The 20,858-nt window shown below is 43.9% G+C and overlaps 1 protein-coding gene across 1 annotated transcript in view; it reads right to left on the reverse strand.

Moving 5' to 3' along the window:
- Positions 1–12,769: 12,769 nt before the first annotated feature.
- CBLC (Cbl proto-oncogene C) overlaps positions 12,770–20,858 on the reverse strand; it is a 71,855-nt gene continuing 63,766 nt past the window's right edge. The window contains exons 8-11 of the mRNA XM_089655207.1: positions 19,196–19,327; positions 15,972–16,058; positions 15,582–15,635; positions 12,770–15,415 (exon numbers count right to left, since the gene is read on the reverse strand). Coding sequence (XP_089511333.1) covers positions 15,188–15,415; positions 15,582–15,635; positions 15,972–16,058; positions 19,196–19,327 — 501 coding nt within the window. The 3' untranslated portion in view covers positions 12,770–15,187. The remainder of the gene's footprint in view (positions 15,416–15,581; positions 15,636–15,971; positions 16,059–19,195; positions 19,328–20,858) is intronic.

Raw genomic sequence — 20,858 nt, forward strand, 5'->3', positions numbered from 1 at the left:
CTGAATGAATCAATTTCATTCAGTTCACTGCTCGCTTATAGCAGTGAAATTCTTTGCTACAGTCTAAGCAAGCATAATGTATTAAAAGAAAATAAACAATGATCACTTCTCCAGAGTAGTACAATGCTACTATGGTAACATTATACTACTCTGGTCACAGTGTGTTATGAAAACAAAATAGTAAAAAAAAAAGGAAAGAAATGTAATAAAAAATATACTTTTGTTAAATTATTAATTTTTTTCCATACTGTCACCAGTGTAGTGAACTGGTGACAGTATGAAAAAAAAAATGAAAATGAAAATTGAAAATAAAAAGTGACTATTTTTTTTTTTATTCCTTAATTTCCCAAAAAATTATGACAAAAAATTACAACTTCAAAAAACATGCCATGCCTCTTACTAAATACCTCAAATTGTCTACTTTGCAAAAAGGGTTTATGTGGGTGATATCTGTACTGTCCTGTCATTTTTGGGCTTCAAGAAATTACATTGGCCGTTAATACTTCAGGTTTGATTGATTTTCAGATATATATATACCATAGTTTGTGGACTCTATAACTTTATTACAGACTAATCAAATCTTGGCCTAAATTTATGAAGAACAGTTATTTATTTGCAACATTTTATAAGAGAGACAAAAAAAATGTAGGAAGACAGGGAGAAGAAACAGCCAGATTGCTACTCTGTGTACAGAGCCCTGTGTTGTTTGTAAATGCAGGGCTCTATACTGTGATTGGACACAGCTGGCTGGGAGGTACAGTAACTAAGTGACACTTACATCACTACTAATACAGTGATCACTGCTAATACCGTACACTGCCATGGTACTAATGACACTGGGGTGAGAAGGGGTCAACATCAAGGGGCAATCAAAGGGTTAACCGTGTGCCTAACAAGTGTAAAGTGTGTAATATGTGCTACTTTTACTAAGAGGTTTGGCTGTTTTATTCTCCCTGCTTTGCAGGGAGCAGAAACAACAAGATCGATGCTCTGTGTAGAGAGCCCTGTGTTGTTTGTAAACATAGGGCTCTGTACTGTGATTGCACATAGCCGATCACCTGGTCTCCACCATAAATTATTGGCTGGGACCTGCTGACAAAATCCTTCTGTAGCCAGTAACAATGGGGGATAGCAGTGGGCGCGTGAATGTGCTCCCTTAACCCGCAGCAGGCTGGATGACGTACATGTACCTGATCCAGCCTGCTTGTGCCACACACCTGCAGTAAATGTACTGTGGGCAGGCAGGAAGTAGTTAGGCCATGCTAGACAGTGCAGCTCATGAGGTATGCACTTGAAGTAGAAGGATCCCAGTGAACCCAACTGTCACGAACACTGATGGTGACCTCTAGTGGCCCACTGGCCGGAGTCCCCCAGGGCGCGGAGTCTAAGCCCAGGTCTGCTGGTTCACCAGAGCCCCTGATGGTGGGGATGGACTTGAAGCAGACCAGGACCAGGTCGCGACCGCTGAGTGACACCAACAGTGGTAAAGGCAACCGCCAATGGCGTGTAGCGGGTAGGAGCCAGATGTGAAGAGGTGTGATGTGGTCAGGCAAGCCGGGTAGGTAACAGCGAGGCAGACGGTACAGATCGGTAGACAAAGAGTAATCGGGTCACAAGCCAGGTTCGGTAACAGCAGGTCAGACAAAAGGAGCAGGCAGAGGATGGTCAGGGCGAGCCAAAGGTCAGGGCAGGAGAAGACAGCGGTATCAGGTCCAGGCAGGGTCAGCAACAAGGCAATCAGCATACAGGAAGAACAGGAACACAGGAACAGGGAGAAGACCATCAGGCAACTTGTGTCTGTGCAGGGCTGGTTTAAGTAGCCTGCCCGGCGCTGACAGTGGCGCCTGGGTTCTAGTGCCTGCACAGCGCTGTCATAGGTGACAGGCGCGCCTGGGTCCTAGTGCCCGCCTGCCTGCATGTCTTGTCGGACACCTACGCATGTGCAGACTCATGCGTCGCGGTGGTCCCTGACACCAACTAATTGCAAACCCGGTCAGGCTAGGAGATGGTAGTGGATGGGAAAGTGAGAGCCTGTTCTGGAACCAAGTGCAAGATGTCGGGTCCAACGCAGCATGTGTCCTCCAGCCAGATGCGTTTTGTCACTTCTGACTTCATCTGAGGCTCAGATGAAGTTAGAAGTGACGAAACGCGTCAGGACGTGACGTCGGCCATAAACCGAAAGTTGCAGAGTGGCCATTTTGGAAAAGGTTTTGCCAGTCTTATACATGCTGAGATGCCTTATATTTGCTTATCTTTTGATCATTAAAGGAGCTTTAACCCAATTATTGCTTACTACACTATGTTGGTTGTATTTTGTCACATGTTTTGATGCCATTTGAGAACTGGATGATCTATACAGCGAGAGGAGCTCCCCTTTTTCCAAAAGCGTATGGATCTGGTCATCTGGTAAGGTGCATAAGATTAGAGGTGGCAGTCAATGTGCACACTAGCACTGGGAGTTTGTCAAGAGGGGAGCACGAGCAGAGTGAAAGTATTTTTGTGATACAATAATATATGCGATTCCTTTGGAGGTATATTTCCTATGTGAAGGCGGACGGATTTAGGAACCTAATGACAAAAGACGATTGTGTGGAAGATTTTTTAATTTACAAGACGGTAAGAGTAAGGATGACGGATGGTTAAAGGTGTACACACGGTGGAGTGGATTTTGCACGCATTGGCACAATTTTTGTAAATGTGTTTTGATATGTTGAATATCATGCATTGTAGATAATGCATTATATGCGATTTATATTTTTTTGAGGGCACTAAGAGGAAGAAGAGGATTCTTTGGCACTTGTGGAAGAAGAATATTCACTAAGAAAATATTAGTATCACTGGTTATTTTATACACAGAGACGCTGAATTAAAGTTGGACTGTTTTGGACTTTCGGGGGAGAAAGTGGTTTGAGGTGTCGGGGGTATTTCATTGTTACATTTTGGTTTATTATTTTGTATCATCATCTAGTATTATACCGATATATTCATTTATCAGCTGGGGAATGGACTGACGGGAACAATCCAGTGTGCTTTCTGTTAAGTGCCGTGTCAATAGTCAGCACTTTAAAAACGAGTAAAAGTGATTATTACAATTTCTATTTTAGTTAGCAACTTGTCTTAACAATTGCCACAGTGGGCCTATTGATCGTTAATGCATGGCCATGTTTCCTGCCTCAGCAGACATAGATTCCAGATAATGGCTGTACAAAATGAGCCACATCAGAAAACAACATGCTCAGGTAACCAGAAGAGCTTTTAATAGACACACTTGTTCCACAGTGCAGTAAATGAAAGACATTTAATCTTACTCAGCTATCTCATGCTATCATCAAACAATATCAAAGTTTGACTTCTGTTGCATTGTCAGTGCCTACAAATTATAGCAAACAAATGAGCTGTACTTCATGGCATGAAGTCACGAAGAGTGACCGATAACTGGTTTGTGAGAGTTCACAGGTTCACATACACTATATTGCCAAAAGTATTGGGACGCCTGTCTTTACACGCACATGAACTTTAGTGGCATCCCAGTCTTAGTCTGTAGGGTTCAATATTGAGTTGGTTCACCCTTTGCAGCTATAACAGCTTTAACTCTTCTGGGAAGGCCGTCCACAAGGATTAGGAGGGTGTCTATGGGAATGTTTGACCATTCTTCCAGAAGCGCATTTGTGAGGTCAGGCACTGATGTCAGCTGAGAAGGCCTGGCTCACAGTCTCTGCTCTAATACATCCCAAAGGTGTTCTATCGGTTGAGGTCAGGACTCTGTGCAGGCCAGTCAAGTTCCTCCACCTCAAACTCACTCATCCATGTCTTTGTGGACCTTGGTTTGTGCACTGGTGCGCAGTCATGTTGGAACAAGAAGGGGTCATCCCCAAACTCTTCCCACAAAGTATGGAGCGTGAAATTGTCCAAAATGTCTTGGTATGCTGAGTTCCCTTCACTGGAACTAAGGGGCCAAGCCCAAACCCTAAAAAACAACCCCACGCCCCACGCCATAATCTCCTCTTCACCAAACTTTACACATGGCACAATGCAGTCAGGCAAGTACAGTTCTCCTGACAAACATCAAACCCAGACATGTCCATCGGATTGCCAGACAGAAAAGCAAGATTCGTCACTCAAGAGAACATGTCTCTACTGCTCTAGAGTCCAGTGGCAGCGTGCTTTACACCACTGCATCTAACACTTTACATTGCACTTGGTGATGTAAGGCTTGCATGCAGCTGCTCAGCCATGGAAACTCATTCTATGAAGCTCTCTACGCACTGTTGTGCTAATCTGAAGGCCACACGATTGGAGGTCCTTAGCTAGGTCTTTAGCATGCCCCGCTCTGTCATTTTACGTGGCCTACCACTTGGTGGCTGAGTTGCTGTTGTTCCCAGTTGCTTCCACTTGGTTATAATACCACTAACAGACCGTGGAATATTTAGTAGCAAGGAAATTTCACAGGTGGACTTATTGCACAGGTGGCAACCTATCATGGCCTAGGTGCTTGATTGTATACACCTGTGGCCAGGGAGGTGACTGGAACACCTGAATCCCATGATTTGGAGGGCTGGTCCAATACTTCTGGCAATATAGTGTATTTGGCATTGGATTTTGCCAGAATGCATGATTACAGGTAACTGGAAGATTTTAAACAGTGAAAAGGATGTGTAAGTGGCTGAAAGATCAGACAGAGGAATACTGTAACTTCACATTAAATACATCAGTGCATATTAGGAATAACAATAGACAAAGAATATGCACACAACACAGAGCAATGATTATGAAGCTGTACAAACAGACTAAAGTAAAACCACTACTTAAATTAGAAGTGTAGTACATAAAAAACTACTCGCACAGACATTCATAGTGAAGTCTAGGCTAGTTCTAGCAACACAGGGGAGCACCTGGAAGGATCTCAGGGCTTGTAACACAGGAGAATGGCTGGAGGAGCCTCAGGGCTTGTAACACAGGAGAATGGCTGGAGGAGCCTCAGGGCTTGTAACACAGGAGAAAGGCTGGAGGAGCCTCAGGGCTTGTAACACAGGAGAATGGCTGAAGGAGCCTCAGGGCTTGTAACACAGGAGAAAGACTGGAGGAGCCTCAAGGCTTGTAACACAGGAGAATGGCTGGAGGAGCCTCAGGGCTTGTAACACAGGAGAAAGGCTGGAGGAGCCGCAGGGCTTATAACGCAGGAGAATGGCTGGAGGAGCCTCAGGGCTTGTAACACAGGAGAAAGGCTGGAGGAGCCTCAGGGCTTGTAACACAGGAGAAAGGCTGGAGGACCCTCAGGGCTTGTAACACAGGAGAAAGGCTGGAGGAGCCTCAGGGCTTGTAACACAGGAGAAAGGCTGGAGGAGCCTCAGGGCTTGTAACACAGGAGAAAGGCTGGAGGAGCCTCAGGGCTTGTAACACAGGAGAAAGGCTGGAGGAGCCTCAGGGCTTGTAACACAGGAGAATGGCTGGAGGAGCCTCAGGGCTGGTAACAGGCAAGCAGCTTGAGGAGTCTTATCTTAGTATACTTTCTAACTTTTCTGAGATGGGAAAGAGGGACACCCTTTAATACAAAGTGTGTAGGCAAAAGACAAACTTCCTGCCATGCTTCCAATTATGTGTCCCATGGAGAATTAATAAGCAAAGAATGATTGGCTAAACACACAAGTGCTTTTTTCATCACTATGGTTCCATTAACTAAATCGGTGCTGATTAGGATTAACAATGTAAACAGGGTCCCAGAGACAAAGAATATGCATACAACGCAATGTAAACTGATTATGAAGCTGTGCAAACAGGAGTTCTTCAAAGCAAGGTCTCTGAGGTTCAATCAGGCACTTGGCTGCAGCACAGCATAGTAACAAACACTACAGGAAAATCACTACTTACATTAACAGTAGAGCACATAAAAAAACTACTTGCACTTATTCTCACAGACAACGTTTTAAATAGTAAAGTCTAGGCTAGGTCTTGCAGCACAGGGGAGAACCTGGATGGATCTCAGGGCTTGTAACACGGGAGAATGGCTGGAGGTTTGGTAACAGGCAAGCGGCTTGAGGAGTCTTAGCATACCTCTTAACTTGTATGAGACGGAAAAGATGGAAACCCTTTAGCACAAAGTGTGTAGACAAATGACAAACCCCCTGCCATGCCTCCAGTTATGTGGCCTACACATCTGTCCAAAATGAGGCACAACTAAGGAGAGAGATACAGAGGTATTTGGTTCCAAAAGAGGTACAGTCCCTCCAAATCAAGAAGATCTGGGAAGTATGTGTTAGGGCTGGTAACACACATGAGTGGCTGGAATTGTCTCAGGACTGGTACTACAGATGGACAACTGGAGATGCAATGCCACCGCACTTGAAGAAAAGTACTCTGGTAGCAAGTGGATCAGTGCCCTCTTAGTAATTGGATCTTCCATAGAAGCTGTATGCTATTAGGATCCTGCTGGGCTTCCCACACAACAGGACTAAAAGTGTAGGACCGTACGCCTGGCTGCAGATCACATGCCCAGCTGCTTTTGCCTCACCAGGTGCGGTCTCTCTGAACACTCAAGGGTGGGAAACAGTAGAGGGGCACTCTGCTATGACAATATTGGGGCTTATTGTAGAGGGCCAATGTGAGGAAAAAATTCAAAAACTCTAGATGTCTAGGCTCTGTATTTTCAAGTTATCTTTGAAGTTTGATCTGAGTGTAAGTTCATTATTGACAACATTTTTATTGTAAGCATTTGATTTGATAAGCCAATTTGCCAAAATATTTTGTACTTGCTGAGATAAACAGGATCAAAACTCATCAACTCTTTTATTTTAGGTGGGTCCATATTTTTACTAAAAGAGTCAATGAATCCTTTTTTTTAGCTCATCAAACCCCTTTCATGATGAAGATCATCCAATTAGGGGAACCCAAAAAGGTCTAGGCATTTAAGAACTCCTACTGTGAATGACCCAACATAAAAGGTCTACGTGGAGAAAGACATAGGGGGAGATTTACTAAAACTGGTACAATCAGTATCTGGTGCAGTTGTGCATGGTAGCCAATCAGTTTCTAACCTCAGCTTGTTCAATTAAGCTTTGGGAATAAAACCTGGAAGCTGATTGGTATCTATGGTTATCTATGCAGAGCTGCACCAGATCTTGCACTCTCCAGTTTTAGTAAATAACCCCCATATTCTGCACATACACTAAAGCAGATTGCTAGCCAAAACAGGTAGAAAGCAGTAGATGTTGCAATCACCAAGGTCTCCATATCCAGGAAATGACAAGGTTGTGCATGAGCCAAATCTAATAAAATCAGTAACCATTGAGAAATGTAATGTTCTACTTGTACCACCAGAGGGAAGTGTAGTAAAAGGCACGCAAAAATGTTTTGTATATATATATATATATATATATATATATATATATATATATCACACACTATATTGCCAAAAGTATTAGGACAACCCTCCAAATCATTGGATTCAGGCGTTCCAATCACCTCCATGGCCACAGGTGTATAAAATCATCACCTAGGCATGCAGACTGCTTCTACAGACATTTGTGAAGGAATGGGTCGCTCTCAGGAGCTCAGTGAATTCAAGTGTGGTACCGTGATAGGTTGCCACCTGTGCAATAAGTTCATCCATGATATTCCCTTGCTACTAAATGGAAGCAACTGGGAACAACAGCAACTCAACCATGAAGTAGTAGGCCACATAAAATGACCGAGCGGGTCAGTGCATGCTGAAGTGCACAGAGTCGCCAACCCTCTGCAGAGTAAATATCTAAAGACCTCCAAACTTTAAGTGGCTTTCAACTTAGCCCAACAGTGTGTAGAGAGCTCCATGAAATGGATTTCCATGGCGAGCAGCTGCATCCAAGCCTTACATCACCAAGTGCAATGCAAAGCGTCGGATGCCGTGGTGTAAAGCACACCGCCACTGGACTCTAGAGCAATCACGCTTCTGACCAATCACGCTTCTCTGTCCGACAATCCAGAGGAGGTATCTGGGTTTGGCATTTGCCAGGAGAACGGTACTTGCCTGACTACATTGTGCCAAGTGTAAAGTTTGGTGGAGGGAGGATTATGGTGTGTGGTTGTTTTTCAGGGGTTGGGCTTGGCCCCTTAGTTCCAGTGAAGGGAACTCTTAAGGCGTCAGCATACCAAGACATTTTGGACAATTTAATGTTCCTAACCTTGTGGGAAGAGTTTGGGGATGGTCCCTTCCTGTTCCAACATGACTGCACACCAGTGCACAAAGCAAGGTCCATGAAGACATGGATGAGCGAGTTTGGGGTGGAGGAACTTGACTGGCCTGCAGAGTCCTGACCTCAACCCCATAGAACACCTTTGGGATGAATTAGAGCGGAGACTGCGATCCAGGCCTCCTCCCCCAACATCAGTGCCTGACCTCACAAATGTGCTTCTGGAAGAATGGTCAAACCTTCCCATAGACACCCTCCTAAACCTTGTGGACGGCCTTCCCAGAAGTGTTGAAGCTGTAATAGCTGCAAAGGGCGGGGCCAACTCAATATTGAACCCTACGGACTAAGACTGGGGGGGCATTAAAGGTCATGTGTGTTTAAAGGCTGGCCAACCAATACTTTTGGCATTATAGTGTATATACACACAGTATATGAAACATTTTTTTGCATGCCTTTACTACACTTCCCTCTGGTGGTACATGTAGAACATTGCAGTTTGCAATGGTTTCTGATGTCAGATTTGGCTCATGCACAGCTTTGTCATTTCCTGTATGTGGAAACCTTGGTGAGTGCAATAGCCTGTTATCAGGAAGTTTATTTTCCACATTTATACAATATAAATACATTATGTAGTACTGTAAAGAAAGCAGATCCACCTACATCTGACCTTTTCCTCGAAATAGCTTACAATCTAATAGCCCTATCTCACCCATTCAAGCACATAGCTAGTTTTGCAAGACACCAATTCAGGAACAATATTTCATCAGTAAAATGAGTTATAGAATGAAAACCACACAAAAATTAGATTGATGCACATGCAGGTAGTGATCCTGGTATGATGCAGGCTCAAATGCAGTACTTGCAAGGCAAAAATTAAAAAAAAAACAAGTAATTGCGATGACTTACCTGGTAAAATCCTTAAAGTGTTACAAACGCAGGACCCTGCATTCATTATATCCGGTCTCCCCGCACCCTGCATTCACTATATCCGCTCTCCCCGAACCCTGCATTCACTATATCTGGTCTCCCCGGACCCTGCATTCATTATATCCGGTCTCCCCGCACCCTGCATTCACTATATCCGCTCTCCCCGAACCCTGCATTCACTATATCCGGTCTCCCCGGACCCTGCATTCACTATATCTGGTCTCCCCGGACCCTGCATTCACTATATCCGATCTCCCCGGACCCTGTATTCACTGTATCCGGTCTCCCCGGACCCTGCATTCACTATATCCGATCTCCCCGGACCCTGCATTCACTATATCCGGTCTCCCCGGACCCTGCATTCACTATATCCGGTCTCCCCGGACCCTGCATTCACTATATCCGATCTCCCCGGACCCTGTATTCACTGTATCCGGTCTCCCCGAACCCTGCATTCACTATATCTGCTCTCCCCGGACCCTGCATTCACTATATCTGCTCTCCCCGGACCCTGCATTCACTATATCTGCTCTCCCCGGACCCTGCATTCACTATATCTGCTCTCCCCGGACCCTGCATTCACTATATCCGGTCTCCCCGGACCCTGCATGCACTATATCTGGTCTCCCCGGACCCTGCATTCACTATATCTGGTCTCTCTGGTCCCTGCATTCACTATATCTGGTCTCTCTGGACCCTGCATTCACTATATCTGGTCTCCCCAAACCCTTCATTCACTATATCTGGTCTCCCACAGTACACACAACCAGGGGCGGACTGACCATTTGGAAACACGAGCACTGCCCGAGGGCCCGGGGTCAGTAGGGGGCCCCATGAAATGCCCTTGGTACCTTTTTCATAGGCTTGGTTGAGTTTGGGCAAGGACACAGGGGCCCCATGATCCCCTATTGCCCGGGGGCCCCATGAGTTGTCAGTCCGCCCCTGCACACAATATGTCAATTCAATTATTTTAGTAAATATAAACTGCTAAATACCTTTTCTCTTCAGCAGTAAAGAGCAGTCTTGTGGCTTCTATCAGTGTCCAGCAGAGCACTGGTTAATGCTTGTAGGAGGAGTTTTAATTCTGCTCAGACTCTCCTATGTAAGGCTGTCTTTAAGGTGGGGTAAAAGGAGCAGCTGCCCCAGGCCCAGCCATTGTTGTGGGGCCCATAGCAGATGCCCCTTTAACCTGCTGACCATGCTTGCCACTGATTTCCCAGGACGGTCAGGAATTCTATTCTAGTGAGCTGTCCCACCATGCTCTCATCCTGGGCTGCCTCTCAAAAATCAGAGCCGTGGTTGGGAAAGGCTTACAGCTGTTTTTCTTTTTTCAAACAGTTTACTGAAAGGAATACAAAATACAGTCCAATATCCAATCCAGAGGTCATACATGTTCTATCCATATGACAGAGGTCTATTGACATAAAAATGAATACAAGGCCAAGAAGAAAAACAAAAAAAAAGAACATAAGTTGGAAGAACAAGGAACTCAGAATACAAACAAGAACTCAAAGCCACATAATGCAATGACTGTATGACAAGAATATATAATAAAAATGATGACTATGTATCAACAAATCTCGCTAAATGTGTGCTGTATATTAAAAAGTATAATAGATTGGGTTGATAGCCATAAGTTCAATGTAGTTGGTCGTGGATAAGATTCTAGGGGTCCCATCTAGCGTCAAAAGTTGGGATAGTGTCATTCGAAGTATGGAAGACACGGTCCATTGTCATATTGGTATCAATTTGAGAATTTGAGAAAATGGAACCAGCGGAGATCTCCAGTTAGCAGCTGTCCCCCACACACAGGCTACCGAAAATGTGTGAATCAACCTTTGTGTAGTGGGTGGTGTTCCCACAATAGGAGCAAATAACAAACCATTAGAGATATTCATAAGTACAGGGTGACAGCTATTTTTCCAATTGCTACAGGGATCCCTGTATCTCAGGAGATTGCTGCCCACTGTCCACACATCAGGACTGAAATCTCTGCCCCCTCTATCTCCCCCCTACCTCGCTCCCCCCAGCAGTTTCTCAGACATTCTCCTGCAGGAACAAAGGGATCCTCCTGGCTATTGCTGTCTACGTGGGTGGGATGGAGGTGTGCCCGACCTCTGAGATCACACCATTGTGCCATGCTGACTCACTGTACTGTGCCCTCTTGACCCCCCCCCATGAGAGCCCAAGGAAATGTTTGCCCAAGGTCCAATCAATATTAAAGATGGCCCTGGTCTAGTGAGGCTGCGTAACCCCTGCGCTGATTGGCCCTGTGCTGGTCGCATGCACCCTCCCAAAGAAAAAGAAAAAAAACTCTAGCCATACACACTAAAGAGAGCATGTGCAGAGTGACTCTGTACTATCAGCAGATGAACTGGGGACAGTGGAAGAAGGGGAGGATCAGAGAAGACAGGATCAAACAGCCTTTTTACACAATGCGGAGGATTAACTCCTTCCACTCCATTATAACAAGCATGCTTTACTGCATCTACAGACTGATTTTACTGTTGTGGGTTTAGTAACACTTTAAAGCAAAAAGGTTGCTGAATCTTAACCTTTCCAGACTTGACAGTTACCTGTAATCCCAGTAGAGTGGCACATGTGGCTCGCATCAACTCCTTATGTTAGGACGTTGGGAAGCACTTATTAAGTGGCCTATGGTTATGGGGTAGAATAGGAAGCGACAGAGATACCATAGGAAGACTTATTCCTGACTTCAGCCCATAATGACCCCAAATAATGCAGCTTCTTCAACATGATTGCTGCCATTCCTGACCCATATTTGCCATAACGAGTGCAGAAATGACCACATTTGGCTTCTTTTTGAGCCATTTATTTTGTTACCAGATGCATTTTTTGCCAAACACATTCTAAAACAGGGGTGGGCAAACTTTTTGACTTGAGGGCCGCAATGGGTTCATATATTGGACCCGGGGGCCGGACCCATAGTAATTCATCCCCCATAGTAATTCATCCCCCATATAGTAATTCATCCCCCCTATAGTAATTAATCCCCCATATAGTAATTCATCCCCCATAGTAATTCATCCCCCATATAGTAATTCATCCCCCATATAGTAATTCATCCCCCCTATAGTAATTCATCCCCCATATAGTAATTCATCCCCCATATAGTAATTCATCCCCCCTATAGTAATTCATCCCCCCTATAGTAATTCATTCCCCATATTGTGTCAATTCACTTACCTTTGCTCCGCGCGTTCCTCTCACCGTGTTCCCGCGCCGTTCCGGTCTTCAGGGCGGACTGTGAGAGGAGCCTAGCTCCCCTCAAGTTCGTCACGCTGCCCCGCCTACATCCTGACAGCCAATGTTTGTCACGCTCCGCGGGCCGGATTAAAAGGTCCGCCGGGCTGTATACGGCCCGCGGGCCGTAGTTTGCCCATTGCTGTTCTAAAACATGCTGATAGGTTAATTGGATCCTGTCTAAATTGGGACCTTAGTTGGGACCTTAGATTGTACGCCCCTTGAGGGTTAGGGACTGATGTGAATGTATAATATATATGTAAAGCTTTTGTAAAGTACTGAGCAAACAGTTGACGCGATATAAATTCTGTATTATAATAATAATAATAATAATAATAATAAAGCGCTGCCTAAATTGACGGCGCTATGTAAGCACCTGAAATAAATAATAATAAATAAACAACAGCGATGAGTAGACATAACAGTATTTATAATCGATATGATCATTAGACTCACAAAAGACAAACAAGGAAAACATGGACAACCAATGAACAGCTGCCCTTGAAGTCTATGCTACTTGTCGAGAGATCCATTTTGACTGAATTACTCTCACTGGCAAAACTGGGTAGGCAAGTGAAGTTGGATTGTTCCTGGATGTACACCCTGCAGCAGAGAATTGTGGCCATGCTACAGGTTTTTCCTTTAGTTTGTGAAGGTTAATGATGGCCCTAAGGTAATATGTACAGTATTTCCAAATAATTTTGTCCCCTCTTTAGTTCCTTCTATCTTCCAGCAGCCTTTTAGTGCGAATTTAATGTGTGTAGATGACACAACAAAAGTGACCATTTTTAAGTTTTATGGGAAATACATTCTTTTTTGTTATGTGGAAGTATTTTTTTTTTTATCATATGTTCACATTAGAGTGCACAGTTTGTGTCTAGTTTACTTTAGGGACAAGACCAGTTAAACAGGAAAATATATACCTACAGTATATTACAAACAATTGTACCTGCCAAAAGGTTTGTAGGGTAATTTATATAACACTTGCTGGGCTAAGCATAAGTATCATAATAATACTTTTTGGAACCTGTAGTTCCTAAGACACTTTGCTACTGCTCCACCTTCTGTAGACTGTGCCACTGCTCCACCGACTGCAGACTGTGCCACTGCTCCACTGACTGCAGATTGTGCCACTGTTCCACCTTCTGCAGACTGTGCCACTGCTCCACCGACTGCACTGTGCCACTGATCCACTGACTACAAACTGTGCCACTGCTCCACTGACTGCAAACTGCCACTGCTCCACTGACTGCAGACTGTGCCACTGCTCCACTGACTGCAAACTGCCACTGCTCCACTGACTGCAGACTGTGCCACTGCTCCACTGACTGCAAACTGCCACTGCTCCACTGACTGCAGACTGTGCCACTGCTCCAATGACGTCAGGCTGTGCCACTGCTTCACCTTCTGCAGACTGTGGCACTGCTCCACTGATTGCAAACTGTCACTGCTCCACTGACTGCAGACTGTGCCACTGCTCCACTGACTGCAGGCTGTGCCACTGCTCCACTAACTGCAAACTGCCACTGCTCCACTGACTGCAGACTGTGCCACTGCTCCACTGACTGCAGACTGTGCCACTGCTCCACTGACATCAGGCTGTGCCACTGCTTCACCTTCTGCAGACTGTGGCACTGCTCCACTGATTGCAGACTGTGCCACTGCTCCACTGACTGCAGACTGTGCCACTGCTCCACCGACTTTAGACTGTGCCACTGCTCCACTGACTGTAAACTGCCACTGCTCCACTGATTGCAGACTGTGCCACTGCTCCACTGACTGCAGATTATGCGCCACTGCTGTATTTTCTGCCTTTTCTTTTTTCTCATTACCTGCTCAACTCCCACATAGACATGTGTGCTTCGTTTCAATTCATTTGCACTCTCTAGTCTTAGTAAATCTCCCCCATAGCTCTGAAGGAATATATAGCTAAACACAATCAGCATCTAAATCTGCTTTTTATTTTATCAATAACATACATTGCTCCATCTTTATTCTAGTCTCAGGTCACCATCCTTCCCTTTGTTACACCTGAAGATGGAATAATGTGTAGCCCGTGTTCTGCATGGTCATAATAATGCAATAGAAGAAGTTTTTTTAGACTTTTGGATATTTGTGCTGGCTACCATTTCATAGGGAAAATGATGGAGAGGCCCTTCTTATAGTGGGACTGATAGTTTTAAACAGGGGTCTCCAAACTTTAAAAACAAAGGGCCAATTTACTGTCCTTTAGTCTTTGGGGGGGGGGGCGGATTGCGGCCAGTGGAAGTAAAAAATGCCCCGCCATCACTAGGAGTTAACAATACCTCTGGCTAGGTGGTCAGTGGGATTAAAAAAACACTCCACTATTGGTGTTATTGGGAGAAAATATGCCCCATTTGGTGTCAGTGGGAGGAATTATGCCCCATTATTGGTGTCAGTGGGAGGAATACTGCCTTCATACAGAAGGGATATTAGTGCTCCAAGGGCCAGATAAAAGCAAGCAAAGGGCCACATCTGGCCCACAGGCCACAGTTTTGAGACCACTGTTTCTAAAGTGTGATATATATTTGTCCTATGTAAGTGATTGTATTAGATATGAGTGGATCCTGTTCAGACTTGGGCCTTAGTAGCTTCTATCATAACTCCTTCTTACAGCTAGCATCATTGAAAAGGTCTCTAAGCATAGGATTAATATGTAAAGGCTTCAAATTCATAACTAAGGCTTTGCTGTTTGGTGTCAAATTGACTTCATTGTCACTCGGGGGATTGACTCAACAGGAGCACTCTTGTTTTTCAAATGTATTCTGATATGAATCATATTCTGTAGATTCAGAGCCTCCATGGTTGGGTTAATTATGGCTTCCATTGATAACATCTTGTGCGTTTATTCTCCGGGACATTTGAAGAAGAGGGGGAAGAGGGGGCAAAGGAGGTGCTGATGGAGAAATCCGGAAAGATGGACGTGCAGATGAGCCAGGAGGTGGAGGGAGGGGTCGGCTTCTAATCCAGTCCACTTCTTCATCATCGAGGAAGGATTCAGATAATGTGCTGGCCAAGTCAGCAGAGGCAGCACACTCCTAGCACAAGACAATGTCACATTATAATGTCATATATGGAGTCACTAGTGAACACATAAGGAAGGACAGTCTTCTACGTGGTCAGACAACAGGACACAGCACTGCAGAGACAGGACAAAGAGAGACAGCCGAACAACGGACGCGAGTCACAGTGATCACTACTCACTTCATGGGGAGGTGGCTTCGGGAGAGTCTGTGGGCTTGAGGTCTCTGTTTGATGCTGAAAAGTAAAGAGAGTGGCATGAGGAAAATCAGATCTGTCATAGCAAACAGTGTACTGCAGAGAAAATTCCCAAACAGGTTTTTCAGGTGAAATTTCTAAAAGCAGCCCAACACTGGTTCAAAGCCAGCCAAACCTGCTCTAGCTACTGAGAAATAAAAAAAAGTAAAAGGTTAAAGAAAATATGTGTTTAAATTTCTAGGTGGATTGGTCAATTAGGCTTCTTTTAGATGGTGTAAGGTTGCAATCTTTATACCAGCTGCCATTAGAAACCACATAAAAGTTTTTTTTTTTCTACCTCTTGTTTTTCTTCACTTTACCACTATTGTTACCAACCTCTTCTGGCGTTGGCCGTGACGCAATGTGGACCTTCTCTTTGCCTGTGATTTGGCATCGGCAGAATGGACATGTGTTTTCATTTTTCTGCAGAGAATAAAATACAGTTAGGACATGGTGGGAACTAAAGTTCCAGAAGTTTTGCTAGGCTCCTAAAGGTCATGGGACACCCATCCTGTAGGCAGGTGCAGTCTCAGTTCTCCACTGTAGGTGGTACTTGGCCAGAGCGGTACTGCAGCTAAAGAGGAAGTTGATAGAAACTTGGTTTCTCTATGTTTTGTCTTGGTTCTCTGAGGCAGCATTTTGGTTGGCTAAGTTCCATATAGCTGACACTGGTGACCATCTTGGGTCAGCAGAGCCTATTAAAGTGCCTGCCCACAGGATTTGGTGCGCATTTTAGTGAGTGGACAGCGTAGAGCTTATCAGGAGTAGCAGTAGGGAAAGGTTCCTGACGATGTGGGTTCAGGATAGGTAAACTCCATTCTGCATCGGATTTCTACCCTTTGGGCTCAGGCCAGCAAGGCCGCACTCTGCCCTCGGAAACAGATGCTGTGGGTGCATCAGATTCTGCTCTACGTTGCACAGAACTGTGTTTCCCAGCTTGGTGCCTTCCCGCTGGGTTGTTTGTACAGGTTAGCTATTTCTTCAATACAAGTCTCGATAATGGCAATTAGGGAAATGGATGATAAAAAGTTGCATAGTGGCATGGGGAATACCCCTCATGTCCTTTAAGGTCCCTTATCTCTCACCTTTGCCCTCTTCGAGGGTCCCTGCTCTTCTAGTACTAATGTCCCCTCTCTCCTAGTACCTAGAGTATAGCTTGCCCCTAGGTGAATAGAGACAGGCTACTTGTCTGACTTTTGCTCTATTGTAGCAGACATTTTGCTCAACAGTAGAGGTTGAGCAGAACATGCTATCTTTGTGTTTCTCAGGGCCAGTATTGAAGGGTTTTAATCACTTCAGAAATGCATTTCTCCCAGGTCTATGCACCACTGAAAATGTAAAATCCTGGAGGGTGGGAAACCACTTCTTGAGCTTCTTGAGTAATCCTTGAGCTCTTATCCTTATTTAGCAGTATTTATATAAGGGGACATGGTCTTCAGCTCGAGAAGCCAGCCCAATAGGTAATATCTGACCCCCTCCAATGCTCAATTTATTGCAAGATAAGCCCTTTGTACAAAAAAATAGATAGTTTCTTCTGCAGTTAGTTTCACCTCAAGTTCACAACTGGGTGATCTTCTTCCTCAGCTAGCTGAGATAATACCACACCCAGGCCTATGTTCAAAGCATCTGTTTGTACCACAAACTCTTTCTGAAAGTCTGGGACTATCACAACTGGTTCCTGAGACAAAACATCCTTCAACTGGCAGATTGCTGCTTCTGTCTTGGGATACTTGGGTATCACAGAAGAGTTTTTTCTGTTTGTAAGATCTGTGAAGGGGTGGCCAAGCTTGTATAGGTGGGAATAAACCTTCTCAGGAATAATTCTTCCTCCCAACAAAGGAGCATACCTTTTTTTGTGAGGGGGCAGAGCCAATTTTGGATGGTTTCCACCTATTTTAGCTAGGGTCTGATGGTGCATCTGCCTATCACGTACCCCAAACAGCCGGTCTCTTCCAGTCCACTCATAGTTTTCTCAGGATTCACCATGAACCCTTCTTATTGTTTGGGAACCAGAACTATATGAACTTTCTTTTAGTAGGTTTTCCCAGTTTTGGATAACAATATGATGTCTTCTAGTTAAGCCCCCAAAATTTTTTATAGGAATATCAGGACATTTAGCCTCTTTGGAAAGTGGGATCTGCCAGGGACCCTTTGTTAAATCAAGAGTGGTTATATATCATTTAATTTGTCCACCCAAGGCATTGGACATATTTGAAGTTTTAATTTAATTTCTTGAAAATATTTACTGAATCGTCAAGTTCCATTTAGCTTGGGGAAAGTCACTATAGGACTTGATCATCCACTGGAGGTCTCCTCAATGTTTCCAGGCTATAACATATTTTTAATCTCTGCTGCTACAATTTTGTGGCGGGCTTCTGGAATTCAGTAAGGCTTGATGTCCCTGCTGATGACAGGGTCTGTAAGAATATCATGCTCAGTTACGTTGGTTGGCAAATTTGCAAACACAAGTACATGCCTGGCAAAGTCTTTGGTATTTTTACTTTTTTTTCTGTGCTGAGATGCTCCTAAACTGTCCTGCCACTATCAAAGCCTGTACTTCCAAGGTTTGATCAGGTTAACATAATAGATTTGGTAGGGCTTTCTCTTCGTAGGCTGGTAGACCTTATAGAGTACTTAACTGTTTCTACCTTTTCAAATATCTCATAGCGTTCTTGCCATTTTGGTATAAATTTGCTCCCATCAGTTAGCAACAATACAAGACCTCAATCAACAGGTTAAAACTGTCTGATCCTGGATGGCTGGTTGTACAATCGGCTTTGAGTCACTTGGTCACTTGACCCGCAAATGCTCCCTGAGTATGGCCACTGTGCAATATTTCAATATTTTTCACTAAGCTCTGATAGGAAATAATCTCTTGTTAATTTATCCACATCCAGAAGTCTATGAGGGTGATCACTATGAGTGAGAACCCCATGCATGCCTGGGGAACATCCTAAATGGCAAAAGACAAATGAGGCAGTAAACAATCCCAACTTTGATATTCTTCCTATAACAGTCTTGAGCATCCCCTTTGGGGTCTTGTTGAACCTTTCAATGAACCCGTCAATTTGTAGATGATATACCGCAGTACGCAACTGCCTAATTTTAAATAATTTATTTTCTTCATCAGTTCTTCCATATCCTTAAACATAATTGGGGTCCCTTTAATAGTCAGGACTTCAGGCGGGAGCCCTGTTCTCGTAAACATTTGAAACAACTCTAGTGGAAGAACCTTGGACGAGGTATTTCTTAAGGGACTGCCTTCAGCTATCGAGTGGCATAGTCAAGAGCTACTAAAATATATTGGTGTCCCCAAGATGATTTAACTAATACCCCCCCCTCCAGATCATTGTCTACGTGATCAAATGGTACCTTGATAGTCAAAATCGGTAACAGCAGACTCCAAATATGGGGTGTCGGGTGGGTATGAAAGGTTGGGACAGACTCGCAGAAGTCTTTTGCTACAATTTAGACCAGTAAAAAAATTTCAAAACCTATTCCTGAGTTTTAGCAACCCCAAGATGACCCCAAGCACATGAACATGAGACTGGCTGCATTACCTGCCAGGACGTTAGACACTTGTCACACAGTAAGTGGCCACAAGGCTCTATCCGCATATTCTTTGCATTGTCCGCACAGATTTTGCACTGTTCAAAGGTGGAATCCATGTCTGAATACAATTCCCACTGTTCCTGCATAAACAACACAGAAAGCTTTTAAATTTCAGGTGCCTCACAGATTTTAATATGTAGAAAAAGTACTCAGTTTAAGGTTACATGGAATGTGCAGTGTGTGTATATAACACAATTAAAAAAATATATTTTTTTAGGTGAATATGTAATCTTGCATATACTGTACAAATATTTCAAATTGATATTTCTGCCAGAGAGTCAGATTTTCTATTTCACACTTTTACCAAGCTAATTGTGACTGCTTTGCTTAAAAAATACTTTTTTTTTCGAAGAGTTCAGTACGCCTGTAAAAAAAAAAGATGAATGACCCAAAGGAGTTAATAGTCCCCCATCCTTCTCCCTGTCTTGCATGCTGTTTAGATCCTCAGAGATTCAGTTGAGGAGAGAAAGTATGAAAACAAACAGCTTTTCCCATGCTCTCTCTTAGGAAGCCTGAGGTTCTTTTTACCATCAGAATAATGAGTGTGCCCTGTATTATACGTTCAATTAGATGGTACATAAATAGTAAAAGAAAAAATGATAACATTGACCATATGCCATAATGTATTCCTTTTAATGCCGATCTAGCCTATCTGAAATAATACGTACATACAGCAAATTGCTTGCTTCTTTTTCTATGTATGTAATATGCTCCATTTTTCAACACTCCTGCAAATTGTGTCTACAATGTGTACAAGGGGCTGCATTTCCTGTGAAGGAGCCTGGTCACCCCAGCCGAATCTGAGTGCCCAGTGGGCAATCACATCAACGCCAAACCAAAAAATGGTGAAGCGCTAAGCGAATGCAATAAACCCAGGGGCGGACCTACAATTTGGAAACTCGGGCACTGCCCAAGGGCCCAGGGTCAGTAGGGGCCCCATGAGATGCCCCTGGTACCTTTTTCATAGACTTTTTTGAGTTTGGGCAAGGACACAGGGGCCCCATGATCCCCTATTGCCCGGGGGCCCCATGATTTGTCAGTCCACTCCTGGATAAACCGATAACTAAAATCATAAATATAATTAATCAATATATGTGAGACTCAAACCTATGAAAAACATAAAGTGACACATGCTCAAAAAACAAATATATCTGAATTGATAAAAATCATTAATCAATATATAAACATGAGACTGCAACACGTAAAAATTGTAAAGTGACACGTGCTCAAAATACAAAACAACAATAAACTGTAAAAAACCAGGTGCCTGGTCCGCCAATCAATAAAGGCACACCAGGTAAAGTGACATTTATTTTTATTTTATTTTATACCTGGTGTGCCTTTATTGATTGGCGGACCAGGCACCTGGTTTTTTACACAGTTTATTGTTGTTTTGTATTTTGAGCACGTGTCACTTTACAATTTTTATATGTTGCAGTCTCACGTTTATATATTGATTATTGATTTTTATCATTTCAGATATATTTGTTTTTTGAGCACGTGTCAATAAAGGCACACCAGGTATAAAATAAAATAAAAGTCACTTTACCTAGTGTGCCTTTATTGATTGGCGGACCAGGCACGTAGTTTTTTACACAGTTTATTGTTGTT

The sequence above is a fragment of the Staurois parvus genome, unplaced genomic scaffold, assembly GCF_062004578.1.
Source record: "Staurois parvus isolate SC_StPar_1 unplaced genomic scaffold, SC_StPar_1.0 ptg000827l, whole genome shotgun sequence".
NCBI classification, from domain to species: Eukaryota; Metazoa; Chordata; class Amphibia; order Anura; family Ranidae; genus Staurois; species Staurois parvus.